The 20,627-nt window shown below is 35.4% G+C and overlaps 1 protein-coding gene across 1 annotated transcript in view; it reads left to right on the plus strand.

Annotated features, from left to right (window-relative positions):
* The window catches only part of HOOK1 (hook microtubule tethering protein 1), a 64,530-nt gene extending 47,044 nt beyond the window's left edge, over window positions 1-17,486 (plus strand). Inside the window, exons 15-22 of the mRNA XM_055306631.1 lie at window positions 887-1,027; window positions 2,864-2,957; window positions 4,619-4,653; window positions 5,213-5,295; window positions 5,918-6,018; window positions 9,122-9,223; window positions 11,983-12,051; window positions 13,997-17,486. Coding sequence (XP_055162606.1) covers window positions 887-1,027; window positions 2,864-2,957; window positions 4,619-4,653; window positions 5,213-5,295; window positions 5,918-6,018; window positions 9,122-9,223; window positions 11,983-12,051; window positions 13,997-14,167 — 796 coding nt within the window. The 3' untranslated portion in view covers window positions 14,168-17,486. The remainder of the gene's footprint in view (window positions 1-886; window positions 1,028-2,863; window positions 2,958-4,618; window positions 4,654-5,212; window positions 5,296-5,917; window positions 6,019-9,121; window positions 9,224-11,982; window positions 12,052-13,996) is intronic.
* Window positions 17,487-20,627: the final 3,141 nt, after the last annotated feature.

The following is a 20,627-nucleotide window of genomic DNA, read 5'->3' on the forward strand; positions in this document are numbered from 1 at the left end:
TTATTTATTTATTTATTTATTTATTTATTTATTTATGAGAGAGAGAGAGGGAGGCAGAGACACAGGCAGAGGGAGAAGCAGGCTCCATGCTGGGAGCCCGAAGTGGGACTGGGTCCCGGGACTCCAGGATCACGCCCTGGGCCAAAGGCAGGCACTAAACTGCACAGCCACCCAGAGATCCCCTATTTGTTTATAAGATTTTTAAAATTTATTCATGAGAGACACAGAGAGGCAGAGACATAGGCAGAGGGAGAAGCAGGCTCCCTGTGCAGAGCCTGATGCAGAACTCCATCCCAGGACGCCGGGATCACAACCTTAGCCAAAGGCAGATGCTCAACCATTGAGCCACCCAGGCGTCCCTCCTTTTTTATTTAATATCATTCCTATCATTTGCATTTTAGAAAATGTGTATATGTAAACTCTTAATAAAAATTGTTTTCTGAAAACAAAAAAAATCTAGAGACAGTCATATGACTCTCATTTTGAGTATATTTAAAAAATATTAACCAAACTAATTTCTTAAATCTATTGCTTTTATTTATTTTTTTAATCTATTGCTTTTAATGTTTGTTATCTGAGGATGTGCTATGCCTTCAGTGAACAGCATCTTAAGTTACCCGTAAAATAACTCCTATTTCTTTTGGGATTTGCATACTATTTAATGATATATAATATCTAATACTGGTGCTTTGAAAAATTTATTGCTTGATTTTTGGGATAGTCTTATAATGTATATAGTTTTTTCTTAAAAACTTTCAGAAACATCAGTTACATTTTTAAATGACAGCTATTAAAGGAATTGGAATTTTCTGAAAAGTTAAGAATGAAAAAAATGTTAAATGTACATTTAAGAAATTTAAAAACAAACTTTGCTTTTCCACATCAGGGAAGTATTTATTCGACTTCAACATGAAAATAAGATGCTCCGCTTACAACAAGAAGGCACTGAGAATGAGCGTATTGAGGAACTTCAAGAGCAGCTAGAACAGAAGCACCGCAAGATGAATGAATTAGAAACTGAACAAAGGTGACACACTCTTTTGTAATTGACATTCATAATGATTCCATTGGCTAGCCACAAAACCTGAACTTACAGAAGTTGAAGATGTCTTTGTAGTTAAAATAAGTAGGATTTAAAGAAGTTTTAAAAAAAATAAATAAAGAAGTTTAAATAGTTACTTGGTTTCAGCCTCTCACTCCCAATATTTTAGCATACTTTATTAACCAGGTTGCTTGTTCTTGAATTTCATTTATAAGCCTTCATAATTCACAGAAAATTTAACAATTGGATACATGACAATCTGGCTTTGGACTGCAGTCTATGCATGGATGGAACTTAGACTGGAGTCAAATTTGAGCCCTGCCTCTATTTAAATTTATTAGCTTTCTGCTCTGGGCAACTCACACTTAGTGTCCTCAGTTATGAAAGCAAATGGTGTACTCATCTGACAGCAATGAAGAGCTTAATAATTATATTAAAATATATAAAATTGATACAGTGTTCACGATATGGCAGGTGCTTTTCTAAGCACTTTTTCAGTATTCATTTGTAAAGCTGCACAATAACTGTATGAAGTAAGAATCATAATGATTTCTTTTTTATGGATAAGGAAGCTGGAGTCCTAGCAGGTTAAGTAACTTGTCTAGAGTTCTAAGCTAGTAAATTCTCAATCCCACATTTGAACTTCCTGTCTGTCTGATTCCTGAGTCTGGACTCTTAACCACTATGCTAACTTGCCTCTTATAAATAGCATATTTTGCTATCAAAGTATTTTATTTCATCTGACCAACCTTTATTGATCTTAGAGCCCACTTTAACCTTGCCTCTCAAACTTGTATATATAGTATTACATCAACCGTGGTTAAGAGAAGAATAACATTTTAGCTTTCTGAAGGGACCATCAGATATTACTATCCTATACAGTTCAATATCAGCATTGGAGATGCGAAGGCTCAGCCTTTAAAGGGTTACTGTGGGAAAATAGACATTTGAATAATGATTGTATTATGGGATGCCTGCAACAGTAGAATAATGGAGTGTTTTAAGGGGTAGGTATGTTAGGTCGTATATACATGAAAAGAGACATTCAGATACTTTCTCTTGCTGGTAACCTCAGTGGAGGTAACTCTTAAGGAGGGCTTTAAAGAGTAAGATTTTGTCAAGTTAGAAATCTACTCTAGGGGCAGCCCAGGTGGCTCAGCGGTTTAGAGCCGCCTTCAGCCCAGGGCCTGATCCTGGAGACCCGGGATTCAGTCCCATGTCGGGCTCCCTGCATGGAGCCTGCCTCTCCCTCTGCCTATGTCTCTGCCTCTCTCTCTGTGTCTCTCATGGATAAATAAATAAAATCTTAAAAAAAAAAAAAAAGAAATCTACTCTAGTTGCTAGTGTTAGTCTCTTTAATTTAAATAAAAAATTATGAAAAAATGATTGGGAAATGGTGGCCTTTGTCAATACACCATGAAATCTGAAACAAGAAGAAGAAACCTCATTCCCATTCACTAAAGATACAAATGTAGGAAAATTGAGCTATTTTTCTGATTTTTTTTTCTGATTTTTATACCAGAGAGGATGGTGCAGAATTGATAATACTTTTTGCAAGTGGCACATAAATATCTAAAATTTTTAAATGTGGGAATATATACTTCCTTGATGAAATGTCATCTTTTTAAAAAATATTTTCTTGCAAGTAGCCTGCTATACTTACATTATATATTATACCTAGCTACAGATAATTGTGGGTCATTTGTTATTGCTATTAAATACAGACTTCATGAGTTAAATTGCACAAATGTACCTTTATAGATCCAAACTACTTTGGCTTTCAATACAAATAAATATATATATGATTCATCTTATTAATAGGCTAAGCAAAGAGCGCATCCGAGAATTGCAGCAGCAGATTGAGGACCTCCAGAAATCTTTACAGGAACAAGGCTCCAAGTCTGAAGGAGAAAGTGTAAGTAACTTAAAAATTGTAATGATTCTGCTGTGTGTGGACTCTCTGCCATAAGTTCTGATGCCCAAATTAGTCTTGTATTTGAAAGTGCTACCCTTATCTTTTGAGGGTACCCTCGAATACCGTATATATCTGCATAACAGATGCAGCAGTTTTGCCAATGAGCCTATAAATTAATGGTGTGTACTGGAAGGTGATTTCTGTCTATCCTACTTCAACATCTGCACCTAAATTCATGGTAATACCTGGTTGAGAGTGTGCTGCAGGAGAGGTCTTCACAGCTCTTTTCTCAGATGTGAGAAAAGTACAACTAAGAGTAGTCAGCAGTCAGGATTGGGGAAAACTAAGAGGAGGGAGAAAGTGAGACAATGATTTCTACCAAAGAGCACCGAAAAATTGGATCATACCAATCTCCAAAGGACAGACACCTCAATGCAGTTTTAAAGACATCACTCCAAATATATTTCTTCCCTCTTTCCATGCTGACTCATTTATGGCCTCGCCGTTTCTCATGGGCTTTGATGGCAGACATTGTGAGGCACAGATAAGAGGACTCAGCAGAGATGGAACAGCCCGAATCTGAATATACCTAGCCAGGTGTCTGTAGTTGGATCTCTGTACCCAGAGGGGAAAAGAAGTGACAATGGAGGGAGGAAAGCATTTAATTAAAACAACAAGATAGAGTTTGATGTGTGTTAGACACTTGGGTAGACGGACGATAAGGTGGTTGTGCCTGTGTTGATGGGGGAGAGAGCTATGAAGAGTGAGTAGAGAGATGAAAAAGAAAACTGAAAGGGTTGTATTTCCTCTCTGTCTTTTATATGCTTTATATGATTTTCTCTTTTTTCCCTGGGGGCTTGGAAATAGAAATCGTCTCAGGCATGGCGGCATCTCATATGTGCATATATACGGTATTGTAACCTCTCTAATACAAATATTCTTTTAAGCCACATTAGGGAATACTTTTAAAATGGAACCTATTGGGGGGAGTACGTTTTGGATTACAGTATTTTTTAAAGATTTTATATTTATCTTTTTAAAATCAATTAGTGTCTGAGTTATATTTCAGATTTTATATTTTAAACTCTTCATCTATTTGGTAGATGATCCTGAACCCACTATTGGAATTTAAAACTCCTGCTTTTTAAAGAGGAAGTTTTATGTTTTGAATTTTATTTTTTAACAAAATCCACTGCTTCACTTGATATTAATATTAAAGTGTTTGCATTTGTAATGATAAAGCTTCATTATAAAGGTAATTACTTAAGTCTATTCTTCATTAAAGTCCTAAAATCTTAAAATTTATATTTTAAATAATGATTTTTAAATGTTTGATACTCCTCAATATATCACATTCAGCTTGCATTTACTATTTCTCTTCAAATTTAAATTTTATTTTCATGGTATTCAGAAACATGAAGCATTTTTCTTTTTACTGTTTTGCTCCTCCTTTCATTTCCTAACCTCCTTTCCTTTCCCTTTGAAGTAAAAAATATCTAAAATTTTATGTTTTTACAAGTATGTTATTAGAAATAGAAATTTTTGAAACATTTATAATTTTAAATAACACACTTCAAAAGGAGGTAAAGAGATTTTGATGTCTGGAAAATTTATCTTTGTCACAATAGTTATCTCACAACAACTTTTTTTAATTTTTATAGTCCAGCAAACTAAAGCAGAAGTTGGAAGCTCATATGTAAGTAAAACTGATATTTCATTTCAAATATGAAAGGGGAAGGGTTTTAAAAACTTCTAAAGGTAGTATTCTTTTCTGATTTTGTTTGTAAGAAAAATCCCCCAATGCCAATTGAATGTTCATCACTGCCCCCAAGAAATGAAAAGAAAAAAGTGCTAACATGTTCAGCCTGACTGCCAGTGATCCCAGATCCTACATTTTTCAGTCACTAAATGTCATATGAAGAGTTTACAAAGTAGACAACTGTCACAACTTGACTATGTGAAGACGTGGGATGCTTAACCAAAAAAAATATTCCGTTTGACTTTCTAAGGAAACAGGATGGCAAGGGGAAAAAAATTAACATTTTTAGCATCCATCATATGCCAGGCAATTTACTATCACAGCAGCCCCTATAATATTTGGCAAGTATTATTCCCATTTCACAGGTGAGGAGATTCGAGGAGATTGAGGATCAGAAAGTGATTTGCCCACAGTCCACAAATGTTATGTGGCAGAAATCAGTCTTCATTCCTAGGTCTGTTTGCTTCCAAAACTCCATGCTATTTCCCCTACTTAGGGAAAAACTAACTGAGGTCCAAGAAGAATTACAGAAGAAACAAGAACTCATTGAAGATCTTCAGCCAGATGTAAACCAGAATGGTAGGTATTTGTAAAAACTTGGATCAGACTCTGTCTAAGGACTTGCCCTTTTTAGTTAAACGATTCAAGAACTGTGTATAGGTTTTTGGATGCTCCATAAATACATGTGTTGCAAATAAGAACCATGACAATTTTTTAGTGATTTAAGTAATAAATGATCTAATCTTAAAGCAAAAAAAAATCTAATAAAATGAACTGATTGATATATAGGAGTATCAAACATTGTAAAAACATAATAGAATTAATACTATGAAAATATAAATAAAATAATGTATAATCAAAGTAAAGTAAGTTTTAAATATTGTGCAGAAGGAAAGCTTTATTTTCTTATGATTGTGATAACACTGTAAAGTGTGTTTAGTCATTGAAACATTTGATAGAAAGGAGAAAAATAGCTGGATAAAGCAGATTACAGATATTTTTTAAGAAAAAAATGAAATGAAACGATTGAGGATATATTGGTTGCAGCTCAAAAGTTTTAGATAAGAATTCATTACAGAGAAGAAATAAACATTTCTCTTTTAAGTTCTCTTATCAGTCTTTAGAAAAAAATATTATATAATTTTTATGTGAAGAGGGAGTATTTAAAATTGGTCATGTTTCATTTCATTTTCAATAACAGCACAAAAGATCAGTGAACTTGAAGCTGCTCTTCAGAAGAAAGATGAAGATATGAAAGCAATGGAGGAAAGATATAAAATGTACTTGGAAAAAGCAAGAAATGTAAGTGACTTATTTTTGGGGACCCAAGTCTTCTTCTGACTCAGGTTCTTATCAGGCTGGTTCCACCTGTGGGACTGTTCCTCTTCTATCTGTGTCATGTCACTTTTCTCCCTATATCCAACCTTGGGGATCAGTTCTCATTTTCTCTCCTTGTCACTCATCAGCATCAGGTAAAACAAACACAGGTTTTAAACGGGGACTGTAGTGGCTTCATTTGGGGAAATGACTATTATGAAGTACAGGAACTTTAGTACTTAAAGTGAACGTTTGCCTTTTGTGAAAATTTAGCTCTTCAAACTTGTTTCAAATTATTTTAGCATTCGGTCTAGATTAATAGTTAAGCACTATTCTGTTCACCAAACTAATTTTTCTTTTTCCTTATTTCAAACTTAAATATCTCTAAGTACTATTCTCACAAAATCTTTTATTTCCATGAATACCATATATTTTCCTAATTAATTATAAGTATTCTCTCTTAGAGAATGTTAATCTACTTTTTTCTACTTATTAAATAAGAGGATTATATGATGAAGTTTTAATATGCTGCTAATACATTTAAATTTTTTGTTTATTAAGTTATAAATAGGACCAACAGCAACAGATAAACCTTAAGATCTCAAGACTTAAAAGGTAGAAGTTCTTCTTGATCACAGGAAGCCCATCTTTCAGTGGGGGAGGGGCCCTGCTCCATGCAGTCCTCTAGAGCCCCCAGCTGACAGAGGTTTTGCCTTCTTGAACATAGCATTTCCAAGCTCACTCAACATAGTCCAGCTGGTAGATGAGGGATGCCAGCCTAGACTATACTGGGGAAGATTCATGATGAGGCAGACCTGGGAACTGTGAACCACTTTTCATTCTCATTTCAGTGGGCAGAACTCAGGCATGCAGCTCCACCCACCTTCTAGAGAGCCTTAGTAAACATCTGCAGTTGTCTCTGCCACAGTCCAGTTTCTCTCAACTACGAAAGTAGAAATGCTTTTAGTAGAAACTATAAAACATAAAAAGGTTCCCAGAGATAACTATTAACCTTTTAGTGTATTTTCTTAACAGAGCATTTTTTTCAATGTATATTGTCTCCATGACTGCTGACCACAATACAGACACACACACACACACACACACACAAACAATTTGTATGATCATGGTACACATGATTTTAAAAGTTAAACACATTTTAAAAGTTAAAATAATAATTTCCTCATGTTATAGTATATGTCCTGCCAAAGCGAGCACAATTTCCTCATGTTATGTAAATGTAATTTAACACTTACTGAGCACCTGTTATACTAAGCACTGGGAATATAGCTAAAGAAGACAGACACTTATGGAGCAGCCTTTCAAAATAGAAGAATGGCTGTATAACGTTCAGTTGAGTGGGGTATATCATAATTGACTTAGTCATCATCATACTATTGTTGGAAATGGTTCATTTCCATTTCTTTTTTGTTCTTCTAGAAATAAGACTACAGACAACATATTTATACAGAAAGCTTGTCCCTTATTTTGGTTTATTATCTTAGCCAGGTTCCTAGATTAATAGGTCAAATGGAAGTTGTAGGTCAGAGATGCTTGATATGTATTTCTAAATGTTATTTTAAAAGGATTATAAATCTAAGTAGACAAAGCAATGACAATGAATACCATATTCTTGTCATTATTGAACACTATCATTTAAAAGAACCAATTGCTTGTATAATAAATATGATTTCATTTTTTTTACCTTTACATTACTTGGAGGGAGAGTTAATTATAGGAATGTGATGTCCATGCTAGAAAATTCAGAAAATAGAGAGAAGTCATATTCATACTTATTATCACTTAGAGATAACAAATTATGATTTAAACTCTACTTTTATAATGTGAACTCCATGAGGGCAGGCACCAAGTCTCCTGTATCCCCATGTGCCACTGTCGGTGCCTGCCATATTCGGCACTCAGCAAATTGTTTTGCACTCAGCAAAATGTTTTGAATGTAATGTTTAGCATATTACCTTTAGGCTTTTTCCTTTACCTCTATAAGTATAGGTGAAATCTTCCTAATTCTTTAGATGATTTTATTTTATTTTCTAAGATTTTATTTATTTATTCATTCATGAGATACAGAGAAAGAGAGAGGCAGAGACACAGGCAGAGGGAGAAGCAGGCTCCATGCAGGGAGCCCGATGCGGGACTCGATCCCAGGTCTCCAGGATCATGCTCTGGTCTGAAGGCAGCACTAAACCACTGAGCCACCCAGGCTGCCCTCTTTAGATGATTTTAAATCCTTGTTACTAGATTTGTAATTCCATCATACAGATGACCCTATTATTGGAAACTTGTTTTTGCTCCTGATTTACACCTGATATTTCTGAGTTAATTTCTTATTATACTACTGGCTACATAGTTTGGTTGAGTCTCCAAACAACATTCTGATTGAATATCTTTTACCTACCTTTTAATAATTTCCATAAATGTAATTGAGATATCCTCTGGTTTACAGACAAAATCGCTGATTTCTATTATATTGATCTTATATAGAATTACATTAAGTAGATTTGGTAGTAAAAGAGATTGTTACTATGATTTTTTTTGTTACTTACTTTATACAATTAGTTTCCATATATAATTATCAAATTTGTTTTAATTTGAAATAAATGCTCAAGTCAGATAAATATAGAAAGTGTTATTTCAAGACCTTAGTGCTCAGAGCTTAAGACTAAATTACTATCTGAGTACTGAGCCTTAGAGAAAGGAAATTGTATTTTGGGAGAGGGATCTTCCTATTTTTGTACTGAAGTTTGATACCTTTGTACCTCTATAGAATGCTATTTTTGTTATTCAAATTTAGTTGCCGAATAAAGCCATAGTTAGCACCTGGATCTCTTCCTGGATAATTTTACACTTTATGTACAAATATTTATATATATATTTAAGTTCAATTTAAGTTCAATTTGTATAACTCCCAGTGATTATCACATCATGTGCCCTCCTTAATACCTGTCATCCAGTCACCCTATCCCTCTGCCCACCTCCCCTTCAGCAATGGAGATATTATAGACCATGTTCTTATATTTCAATACTTGGTAAGGTAAAGTAAATGTAAAATATTTTTTTCTTTAAACAGGTAATAAAAACTTTAGATCCCAAATTAAATCCAGCATCAGCTGAAATAATGCTACTTAGAAAGCAGTTGGCAGAGAAAGATAGAAGAATTGAGATCCTGGAGGTAAAATGTTCATATTCATACATTTCCTTTTAATTATTCTGTGTAGCCCTGGTAATTAATTGCTGCCATATATCTGTCATAAATGATCAAGTCTCATAAGAAGTTGAAGTCAGAAGTTAGAGATATCATGTTTTATCACTCTGTGTTTTTTACAAAGAATCTCATTAGCCCACAAGATTGGTCTCTTGAGTGTATGTACTCTGCTGCATTGTGTCTCTCTCTCCCCCAGAGCAGCCAATCAAGTGGGTATTCCTTAGTGTCTAACAGAGTTCTGCTATATTAGCTCCTTTTAAGCTTATGTGGATTAGAGTTCATCCAAACAATATAAATAAAATAAAAAGAAAGAAATCAAATTCACCTTTTTAAAAAGGTACTGTACTCAGCTAACCAGATATTCCTTCTCTTTTCTTCTCTCTGTTCCTCACTTGAAACTAAGTAAACTCCTTAGTTGCAATTCCTGAGGGAATAAAGTGCTCACAGAATCTGTAAGCCCTTGGACTAAAGTGGCAGTCTTGGTTATTAATCATGCACAGCTATATTAGTGATGACTTCTAATTAATTAGCTGAGTCTTTAAGTTTTAAAAGTTATTTTTTGTGCTAACGATAATATCATTTTTACTAGCTGGGTTAAGTATGTCAGTCTGGAGTTGTATATTCATAGATTTTATAATTGGGCATGTTCTAGTTTTCTTTGCAAAGTGTTTTGCAAAACTACTATTTTTAATATGATGTTGAGATGTGATACTGTTCTTGAAGTCCATTTGTACTTTCTCATAATAATGTATGTGTAATTGCAGAGCCATGATGGGTTCTATATACTAGCCTTAAAATTTTCATAATTGATAGTAGGTTTCTTTTTAAATCAACTAGAAATGCTGTATTTTAGAGAGACACATTATATTCATTTACTGTTTTCTTAATATTAGTTCTGAGCCAGTAGATATGGACTGTAGTGGAAACATTTTATTTAAAGACTTAAAGACTTCACATTCAGAATGCACACTAGTCTTTTGTGCACTGGCTAAGTGCTTGTCCAGACCATGGCAAGTGCTATAGAAAGCACTGAATAGAGGTATGTCTCTGAAGAAACACTGTTATTCTACAGGATCCAACTTATATGTCTCTTCCCCCATAAAGCTTTCATATGTGTATTCCTAAGGCAGAGTTGGTTATCTCTCCATAGCCATTCCATGTATTCTGAACTCATAAATTCATCCTACAATAGCATTGTTCTTCTCTTTGGTGTTTGTGAGAATGTTTTGAGAGCAGAGGCTATATCTGATATCTCTGTACTCCCAGCATTAAATATCACAGAAATCAGAGGCCTGGGTTACTGGTTTATTGGTATATTCTCTTAAAGTCATCACCTCCTCTCTCTGATCCTAGATCTTCTAATTGGTAAAATAATGAGACTTGGACTGAAAAATCCCTGAACTTTTAAATTGCATTGGTTATTTACTTCCCAGTGAAAATGTACAAGCATCATTGTTGATGCTTGAAGTACAGCTCCCCACTAAGTAGAATGACAAGTGGCATCTCTGACTATAGGGCTCTGAGGAGAAACTTGACTTACATCACAGCATATGGGCCTTTAGCTTACACATATTTTTCTGTATGTATACCGCAAGAAGCAAAAATGAGAAAAGTGGTGGAAATAGCAGTGAGTATTCTATCTACCATCCCTCTTGGGGAGTCTTTGTTTGGATGTGAGCCAGAAAAAGGTCATCTTGCCTCCCTCATTTTTTGTGTGCTTTTGTATCATGAGCATCTTACTGTAGGAACATTCAAATAGTCTAGTTTATAACTTTTTATGTGTCAGCTGTATTTGGTGCTCAGTGACATATAGCAAATTACAAAATTTGCTATATTTCAGGAATTAAAAAATGGATGTAAGTCTCTAGGGTAGTGAGCAAATATGGCTATAGGCAATCTAGTATACAGATCACCAAGAATAGAGAGACAAAAATTTGTGTTAAGCTTTAGAGGAAATTTTTAAAGGGTTTTCTGGCATATGTTTTACTACATCCTCTTTCTCCTTAGTTTTGACTCCTCCACAGGTGGAGTCTATTTTGTCATTTTTTTAAAAGATTTTATTTATTTATTCATAGACACAGAGAGAGAGGCAGAGACACAGGCAGAGGGAGAGGGAGACGCAGGCTCCATGCAGGGAGCCCGATGTGGGACCCGATCCTGCGTCTCCAGGATCACACCCCAGGCCGCAGGCGACGCCAAACCCCTGCGCCACCGGGGCTGCCCTATTTTATCATTTAAGCCAGTGGTTACTTTCTTCTCTAGATAATGGGGGATAGTAGCATGAGAATCACTAGTTTGTTTGTTGTTGTTTAACTTCTGTTCTTCCAGTAAAATTTCTAAAATAAAGATTTACTAGTCATTATCTTATTCTTTCTTAAAGGCATATACATGCATTCTCCATGATTTCATTAAGATATTTTTTTAAGACTTTGACAGAGAGAGAGCACACACAAGCAGGGGGAGCAGCAGAGGGAGAGGGAGAAGCAGGTTCCCTGCTGAGCAGGGAGCCTGATACGGAGCGCAGTCCCAGAACCCCAGAATCATGGCCTTAGCCGAAGGCAGAGCCACCCAAGCACCCCCAACCCCCGTTCAGAATTTGACTGCTTTATGCCACACAATGCATTTTTTCAAATTCTCTAAATGGGCACAGGGTAAAAATGATCCCATTTTTTTTGGTTGTTTGGGTTTATTTCTGGGATTTTGATAGTCCTTGTATCTTTTTCCAGAGTGAATGTAAAGTAGCAAAATTCCGTGATTACGAAGAAAAACTCATTGTTTCTGCCTGGTACAATAAGGTGAGTTGACATTCAGCCAGTGATTGGATATTGTGTTTATCAAACATTTTGACCATGAACCATAGGAGTATATATATTTTATACCACAAATCAGTACATGTACCCGTTTACATATATAACTGAAGTGAAGTTACCCTGTGTGCATTCCTCTTCTTTTTTCTTAACATTGGTCGTACTTCAAATTGTGTATTTTAGTTTAATGTTTTTGGTTGATTTTCTCCTTCTTAAAATCCCTAAAATTGATTTTGTGACTCATCAACTGTTAGTTGATACACATGAAGCACACATACAGCAGTTCATAAATATTTCAGGAATTGCCTTATTTGAATGAAAATCTTTAATTCATACTTCATAAAGGGTTTCTGAAGTATGAATATCTGCAATGCAAAATTAAATGCTTATAGTACTCAACATTTATTTTAACATTCCATAAAGCCTCTATGTCTGTCTTTCACTGTTTTTTTGTGTTTTCTTTTTTTTTTTTTAATCAGCGGTGCTCTTCAATAATTATCTCAACCAGGAGAGAGTAGTATAAAATTATTTGAAGTATTTTACTTTGTCATCCTACTATTAGCAAGATGTTTTCAAGCATTTCATGATGTATTCTTTTGAGTTCTTTTAATCCAAATAGAGAACAACAAAGCCATTATCTACCTTAGCTGCTGCTTTAGTATGAGAGAATATCAGCACATGGATTCTCCATGTGTGAACGCTATGCTTCACCACATAGAACTGGTGGCTGTTCCTCAAACATGCCTGTTCTTCTGTGTCACCATACTTTTTGTCTGTGCTCTTTCCTTTCCTTCTGTTTGGTAAAATCTGACCTAATTTAGCAAGGCCTTAAAGGAAATTCTATGTAAAGTGTTCCCAGGACCTGCCCTCATGAGTCAGTCATCCTAGTTGAAACTGGGAACTGTGTATTATTATCCCTGTTTCTCTGTAGCATCTTTTTAAATATATATAAAGATTTTATTTATTTATTCATGTGAGGCACAGAGAGAGAGGCAGAGACATAGAGGGAGAAGCAGGTTCCCCACAGGGAGCCTGATGTGGGACTCGATCCTGGGACTCCAGGATAAGATAATGCCCTGAGCCAAAGGCAGATGCTCAACCACTGAGCCATCAAGGCATCCCTTCTCTGTAGCATGTTGATACATGAATCATTAAAGATATTAGAGCCAAATAATGCATTATTATTCATTTTCTACCCATATCTTTTGAGCATTTACTATGTTCTATGTCTTCTACTAGTTACTCATAATTCTAAGCTGAGTAGAAATCTGTTATGTGGTCTATTGAGAAAAAGTAATGACTTCTTTTACTAAGAAACCCAACATCCACAACTAGAGTAATTTGTCTCATATCAGTATATAGATAAATAATTGTGAATTTGAACTATGATGGTTCTCAAACTTTGGCATGCATCAGAAGACCTGTTAAAACAAGTTATTCGACTCATCTGCAGAACTACTGATTTAGTAGGTCTGGGTAGAATCTACAAGGTAGAACTTGCATTTTTAACAAATTCCCACTGGTACAAATGATGATCTGGGGACCACATTTGAGAACCATTGATCTAAGAGCTTTTGTTGTGCTATGTCTGCTCATTGTGGGTAGAGTGAAGGCCCAAACACACAAATTTCTTTGGAGCCTTTTTTGTTATAATTAAGCTTAATTTTAGAATATTATTTTAAGCTACTATTTTTAATGATTTCAAATTCTGTAGGTTAAAATAGAGAAACTGGATTTTATGCCTTTGTTTCTTCTTCCTTGCTAATATTACAATGTACAGAATAATTAGCTTCTGAACCCTTTACTTGTTCTATAAAATGAGGAAAACATCAGCTTTATAGAATTGTATTCAGGATTAAATGACTTTATATATGTGAAAAGCACTTTACAAACTCTAAATAGTTTTGTTATTTGTTTGCTTATTTTTGTTCAGAGTCTAGCATTCCAGAAACTGGGGATGGAATCTAGACTTGTGAGCGGCAGTGGTGCATGCAAAGACACTGGTGCCTGTACTCCTGCACGGTCTTTCTTAGCACAGCAACGGCATATCACCAACACCAGAAGAAATCTCTCTGTTAAAGTTCCTGCTATAACACCTGATTAAACTATAAAAGAAAACATAAACAGAAGTGCCCTTAAAATATTTTGTATCCTTCAGTTAACTGCCAGATTGAAAAAGAAATTTATGATGGTGGATATCAGCTATTTTAAAGTCAACATGCATAAAATTAATTTTGTCAGCTTACTTTGAAAACAAATATAGAATTAGCTATTTCTCTAAGAGAGCACATTTGAGTAATTGGAAGATGTAATTAGGCACACATTTTAAACATTTGTCTTCTGAGAGTATTATAATTTCAAATTGACTTTGTATATTTTAGTTTAATGTTGTCAGTTATACTAGTAACTTAGTTTGCAATGTGTTATCAGTAATAAGTAATTTAAAAATATATCTATATTTGTTTTATTATTTTGGTCCATATAAAAATAGTCTTGAAGTAGGTACATGGAGAACTATATAAGAGTTATATTTTTTGACTTGATATATATAAGGATTTACCTCTATCCTCAAATCTGTTATGAGATGGGCCTATTTTATCATGTAATGAAAGGTAAAACATTTGGAAGATTGGACTATTGCAATAACTTCTGCTGTAGTAAGTGACTAATTGGAGATTTTGCAGATTCAGGAGATTTCATAGTTCTCCTGCATACCTACTATAAACAAGGGCTTCTGTATAGTGTAGTTGAAATGCTAAGGGTATGGAATTGAATGGACTTTATAAAAGGTGATTTTTCTGGTGGGAAGCAGGGCAAAAAATATAATTTGTGTGAAACATCCACACCAGTTTTAATATGATTATAGTTATTGCTTTTAAGCATAAAATTATCAAGGTTTTTGCTAAAAAACATGCTATAATAGTTTTCCCCTACACTGCAAGGAGATGGTGCAGTAAGGGAAACAGTCGGGGATCAGTTTGATTTTGTTTACGAATTAAGGAACCTGTCCAAGACTCTATTCATGGTATTCAGTTTACTTCTGTCCAAAGCTCTTCTTTTATTTATTTTCTAATTTTTTGGGTAATTTTTAAGAGTCACACTTTAGAACTTTGAGTTAAATCTGTGCTGTCCAGTATTGTAGTCAAGCCAGGTATGGTAATTTCAATAAAATTAATTCAGATTGAAAGTTCCTTGGTCACATCAGCCACATTTCAGATGCTCAACAGCCACGTGGCTGCTGGCTACCATATTGGAAAATGCAGATATAAAAGATGTCCATCATTGCAAAAAGTTCTATTGGACAGTGCTGTACTAAACCTTTTTATGGTAACTGGGAAATACTCTTTGATGTTTGACCACAAAAATAAAAAGAAGAAAAATTTTAGGACCGTTTCAGATATGAAAAGGAATTAAGTTATGACATAACTAGCATTCTGTATTCCTTGGAGTTGAATACCTTATGTTGTGATGTTCATTGTTAATCTTTCCAGTGCTGTTCAACAACTGCACACCTATCAGCATATGTCTGACCCCGGGGTCAGCAAACTTTCTGTAAAGAGACAGGCGATGGATATGTTAGTTAATATCATAGGCTTTTTGAGCCATATGATCTGTCCCAACTACTGGACTCTGCTATAAGTGTGAAAGCAGCAACCATAAACAATATTTGTATAAGCAAAATGGACATTGTTGTATTTCAATAAAATTTTATTTACAAAAACTGGCAGTAGGACAGATTTGGCCTGTGGGCTGTGTCTAGATTTTATTTTCAGCCTTTCTTTGCATATATGAGTATTGTTCCATTTACAGTATTATTCATTTATATACTTGGTTTTTAGATTCTTTACCAGTAAATTTTTTACTAATCACTGACAATACAAGAATTTCATATTGCATTTAAGTCTCTTAAGATTGGGGAGCAGCTATCAGGATATGTTGTTTTATCAGGGTTACTTCTGTTGACTACCTCTTAGATTTTGATGTTTTTTATTGGTGCAATTATAATGTTGGTTTGCGTTTTTGTATATTCTTACAGTCTGCTTGCCTGCAACTTATAGTGAAATGAAATAGCCCTTTGAAAATATTTTAGCATGCTAATTAAAATTTTCCAAATATTATGGCATTTTGGTATATTTTGGTCAATATAAGACATCTCCTCCTTTGGTGTTTACTACTTACTTATAATTGAGATTTTACAAGCTCTTCAAGCTCCCTTTTCTTGAAACTTATTGTAAGACATCAATTTCAATAAATTAGTATTTTCACAGTCGTTCATAAATTTTAGTTACTATATTTGGAATTTCTAAGCAATTCATGCAATTTCTGAATAAGGACAGAAGGCTAGTTGTTTTTTTTTTAATAGAGAAGAAACAAATTTTGTGATTTATCACTTTTCTAGTTGATAAGTAGTATTTAAAATGCTTGATATAGAAGTATTTATACAAGACTAATGTAAAGTTCTGTATTATTGTGATTAACTATACGGAAATTCAGGAACTGATCAGAAGTGAGATTCTTTTCCACATCTGGTTAATGTAGTGAGATTGACACCCTGTGGGTGGTATAGCATTATAAATATTCATCACGAACCATGACTTCTACATGTCTGTTTTGTGAGGTTTGAGTGTATATGCCAGGGAAGGGAAATCCAGCATTTATCTGTTTGATAAGGAATTGAATGTCCCAGTGATTAAAGAGTAAAGCCACAGACCAATTTGGAAATGATCTTTAATTCTGAGCATTTGCTCTAAGGTTAATACACTCCTTTCTCTTTTTAAAATAAAAAGTGTGTATACATATGACAATGATCATTTAATGTATTGAGAAATATTTGAAGTTCATTCTATTTTTTCAATGAATAAGGCTGCTAAACTAATGATTTAGTATAGATTAAGAATTAATGTCTTATCTAGAAACATTAAACTGAGTATCCTTCATTAAGATGTCACCACCTCTGATAGCTAGATTGCTAATTTGAATGTTAGATAATGTTTCTACATCTACACCTCTTTCCGTATAGCTGGACATCTGGCTCTGTGGGGTGGCTTTTAGGCCACAGTACTGCATTAGGTTCTCTATATGCATATTTAATGAGAAGCATTCCTATGTAAAAATGTGTGTGTATGGTTGTATGCATACATTCCTATTGTGAACCTGTACATGGCAAAGAAGTAGTTTGGAAACTTGTAAAGCACAACCATTAAAGAAAATAGTGTTCAGTTATTAAACTTGATGTAGCTTAAATATTTAGTTTATAAGAGGTTCTTTCTATTTTCTATGGCAAAGACTTTGACACTTGAAATATAGAAGCAATACTTGATTTATTTTTGTAAGTATTTAGGATATTATTTTAAATAAATGATTGTCTAATAATATATTAGTTGTGAAAGGTTTTAAATAAACTTTCTGATTTCTGTGTCTGACATTTACAGTGGATTTTTTTTTAGCAGGTGTAAGTGCACATTTATTTGCTGTCTTAAATAAAGGATTTAAAATAGTTTTCTTTAAGAACTAATTACATTAACTTAATTCTTCTAATTTTGTTTTTCATTTGAATTTTTTGGTGAATAAGATGTGTAAAGGTGATTTTTCGATGTTCCCTTTTATGTCTCTGGTTTCATCACTATAATCTAAACATTTTGCATTATTGTGAAATCTGGAATATTTCTGGGTCTTTGGCAGAGTTGCTACTTATCACTCAACATCCATTCTCCCCTTCTTCCTTTAGTAATAGAATGCCATATTTTAGTTTGTTATATTTTCCATCCAATAATGGGTGAGGGCAGGAAGAATAACTACTTCCCAGACTCCATTGTAACTAGGTGGGGCCATTTAACTAAATGCTGTCCAAAGAGATGTGAATAAGTAGTGAGGGGCAACCCTCTGGGACAGTGGAACTACAAGGAAGAAGACACTTGGATCTCTGATACAGCCATTGGGTCAACTCAGCTGTCACTTCCAGCCCAAATTTCTCTGAAGCAATTTTTTTGAAGCGATTTCATTTTTTCTAGCATTCTACTTATTTCCCAATCTCTACATGTTTGTAAATGAGTTGTGAAATTTTTAGGAAAATGCAGGTGTTCCATGTTCTTGGAACATGTCTTGGAAAGGTTTAATTCTTTTGCTGTTAAGGGATGCTCAGTAAATACTTGTTTTATTACATGAAGTTCATGTGCCAGATATGCAAAAATGGAAAAAAAAAAAGTGAAGTTCCATCTCACTTTAAATAAATCTCCATGATCCCAAAACAATGTGATTCTATAAATCTCACTTTCTGAACTTAGCAATAAATGCTGGACCCAACATCATCACATAATTTTGTGATTAGTTTCCTAAGAACAACCAAAGGCTCTTGACCTGCACTTGACTTGCACTTGTGGCTGCTAGCCACAATGGATACTTAAGCATAAAATTTAATTAAAGTTTATTCCCTCGTTACAGCCACACATGCCTAGGGGCTACAGTATTGGACAATACAAGTAAGGAATTTTCAGTCATCACAGAAAATTCTAGATGCCTAGGTTGAATGTACACACTCTGCATCTCTGAAATTTCAGGTGATATGTGATCATAAATGTAGTGAAGTAAAACTTTCAGACATCTTCCTGCATGCAGCAACATGCCCAGGGCTAGAGCTGCAGTTGGATTCTTAAGCTGGCTACGGTTGTGTTGGTGAAGCACTCCACTCCCTTGTCCACCTGGGCTGTAGCAACATGCTATCAGTAAGTGGTAAAAGCTGCAGGATAGGTGTCTTGCCTCGAGCTTCATTCAACTCAACTATTTCCCCTTTCCATAAACCCTTCCAAGGTTTCTCAAGTGAGATGAGAGCCATTTTCCAAAGTTTTCTGACTCTGTCTTACTGATCTTAATGTGATCTACTTTTTTTTCCTTCAAATATCTGTCCCAATACACTGTTTCTAGAGATCGTTGGCCATGTCTGATTCATCTCTGTTTCCCTCACAGCACTTGGCCCAGTATCTTCTACACAGTCAGTACGTATATACTAGGTGAACTAGACTTGCTGATGATACACAGGTTTTCTCTAGAAATCCTGTCTCAAGATGCTCTGAAGAGATAAAGGAAGTGAATTAAAGGAGCTTCTGAATAGACAAATTAAGAAATGTTCCATGTGTGGACTCAATGAATAAACTGTCACACATTGATCAATACTTCTGAGAGAAATCCAGAAAAACAGTTGAGATTTGTGCATACCATGTGACTAAGGAAATACCCACACTGAAACAGGTAGAAAAGCTGAAACACACTCTCACCATAAACCCGACTCCCAGCAATGTGCCTTGCAATGTGAAGGAGACCCCCAACAACCAGTTTCTCCCTGGGGAGTGACAGGTTTGAACCATACATCTAACATCCCAACTTCTTTGGCTGCTACCTGAAGAACTAGCTTCTAACTAAGGTGTCTCTGGTAGCTGATGAGCCATGGTGCTCACTACTCTCCTAGGACCTCAGAGAACAAGGATGTGGTTTTAAATGGGTACACAAACACTTCCTGGGATTCTTTCTCTGGCTCACTGCTGAGTAGCAGGCAATAAAGCTCAGCTCCCAGCTTCTCCCTGGAGGGGCTTCACTGTATACCTAGCACTTTTAACTTTTCTGGCTGCTGCCTGAGGATTTGCCTACTAACTAGCCTCCATGTAAAACCTGATGGTGTAGGCAATTACCAGTCCTCTGGGAGCTTGAGCAGGCTTGTGAGCACTTCCTGTAGCTTCTCCCCATTTTACTCCAGTGAAAAAAAACAAGCCTTCGTTTTCTCCCTGGAAGGAGTTGAACTATACATTTACTACTCTGACTTTTCCAGCTGCTGCGTGAGGGTCTAACTTCTTTCTTGTTTCTAGGAGTTGACAAGGCCCAGCCTTCAGTAGTCGCTTTGGGTCCACAGAGAAAGTGACAGTTTTGAATGGCCCTGCAGACTATTCTTAGGACTTCTCAGTTCACTCCACAATAAAACCCATCATCTCTCTGGAAGGGACACTGTATACTACTACCCTAACTTCTCCATTTGCTGCCTGATAGTCTGGCTTCCAACTTGTCTGTTTCTGGGAGCTGACCGCACAGGTAATGATTAATCTTGTGATTTTTTTTGAACACATGTATAGGCACTTCCCAAAGCTCCCAATACCCAGCATGCTGCAGTGGTAAAACCAAGTCCCCAGCTTCTCCCTAGAAGGAGTTCAACTTCACACCTACCCACCCCCATCCTTTTCAGCTGCTACTCAAGGGACTGGCTTCTAACCCAGCTATCTATGAGAGGTAACATGACCCAGCATTTTGCCAGGACCCTGGGGACAACAGATCAACCATTTGAAAGAGTGTGTGGTCTAAATGAGGAAGCAGGAACTGATCACAGCTCCTCTCCCCCTGCTCAGTATAGGGCAAGTGAGTGATAAAGTCCAGCTCCCAGGTTCTCCCTGAGGAGAGAAGGAATTGGAACATCTAGTGCTCCAAACTTTTCCAGCTGCTATTGTGAGGAATTGGCTTTTATCTCGCCTATCTTGAGGCACTGACAGGACTTGGCATATTCTATTCTCTTGGGGGCCACTAAA

Source organism: Nyctereutes procyonoides, unplaced genomic scaffold, assembly GCF_905146905.1.
Source record: "Nyctereutes procyonoides isolate TBG_1078 unplaced genomic scaffold, NYPRO_anot_genome, whole genome shotgun sequence".
In the NCBI taxonomy this organism is placed as follows: domain Eukaryota; kingdom Metazoa; phylum Chordata; class Mammalia; order Carnivora; family Canidae; genus Nyctereutes; species Nyctereutes procyonoides.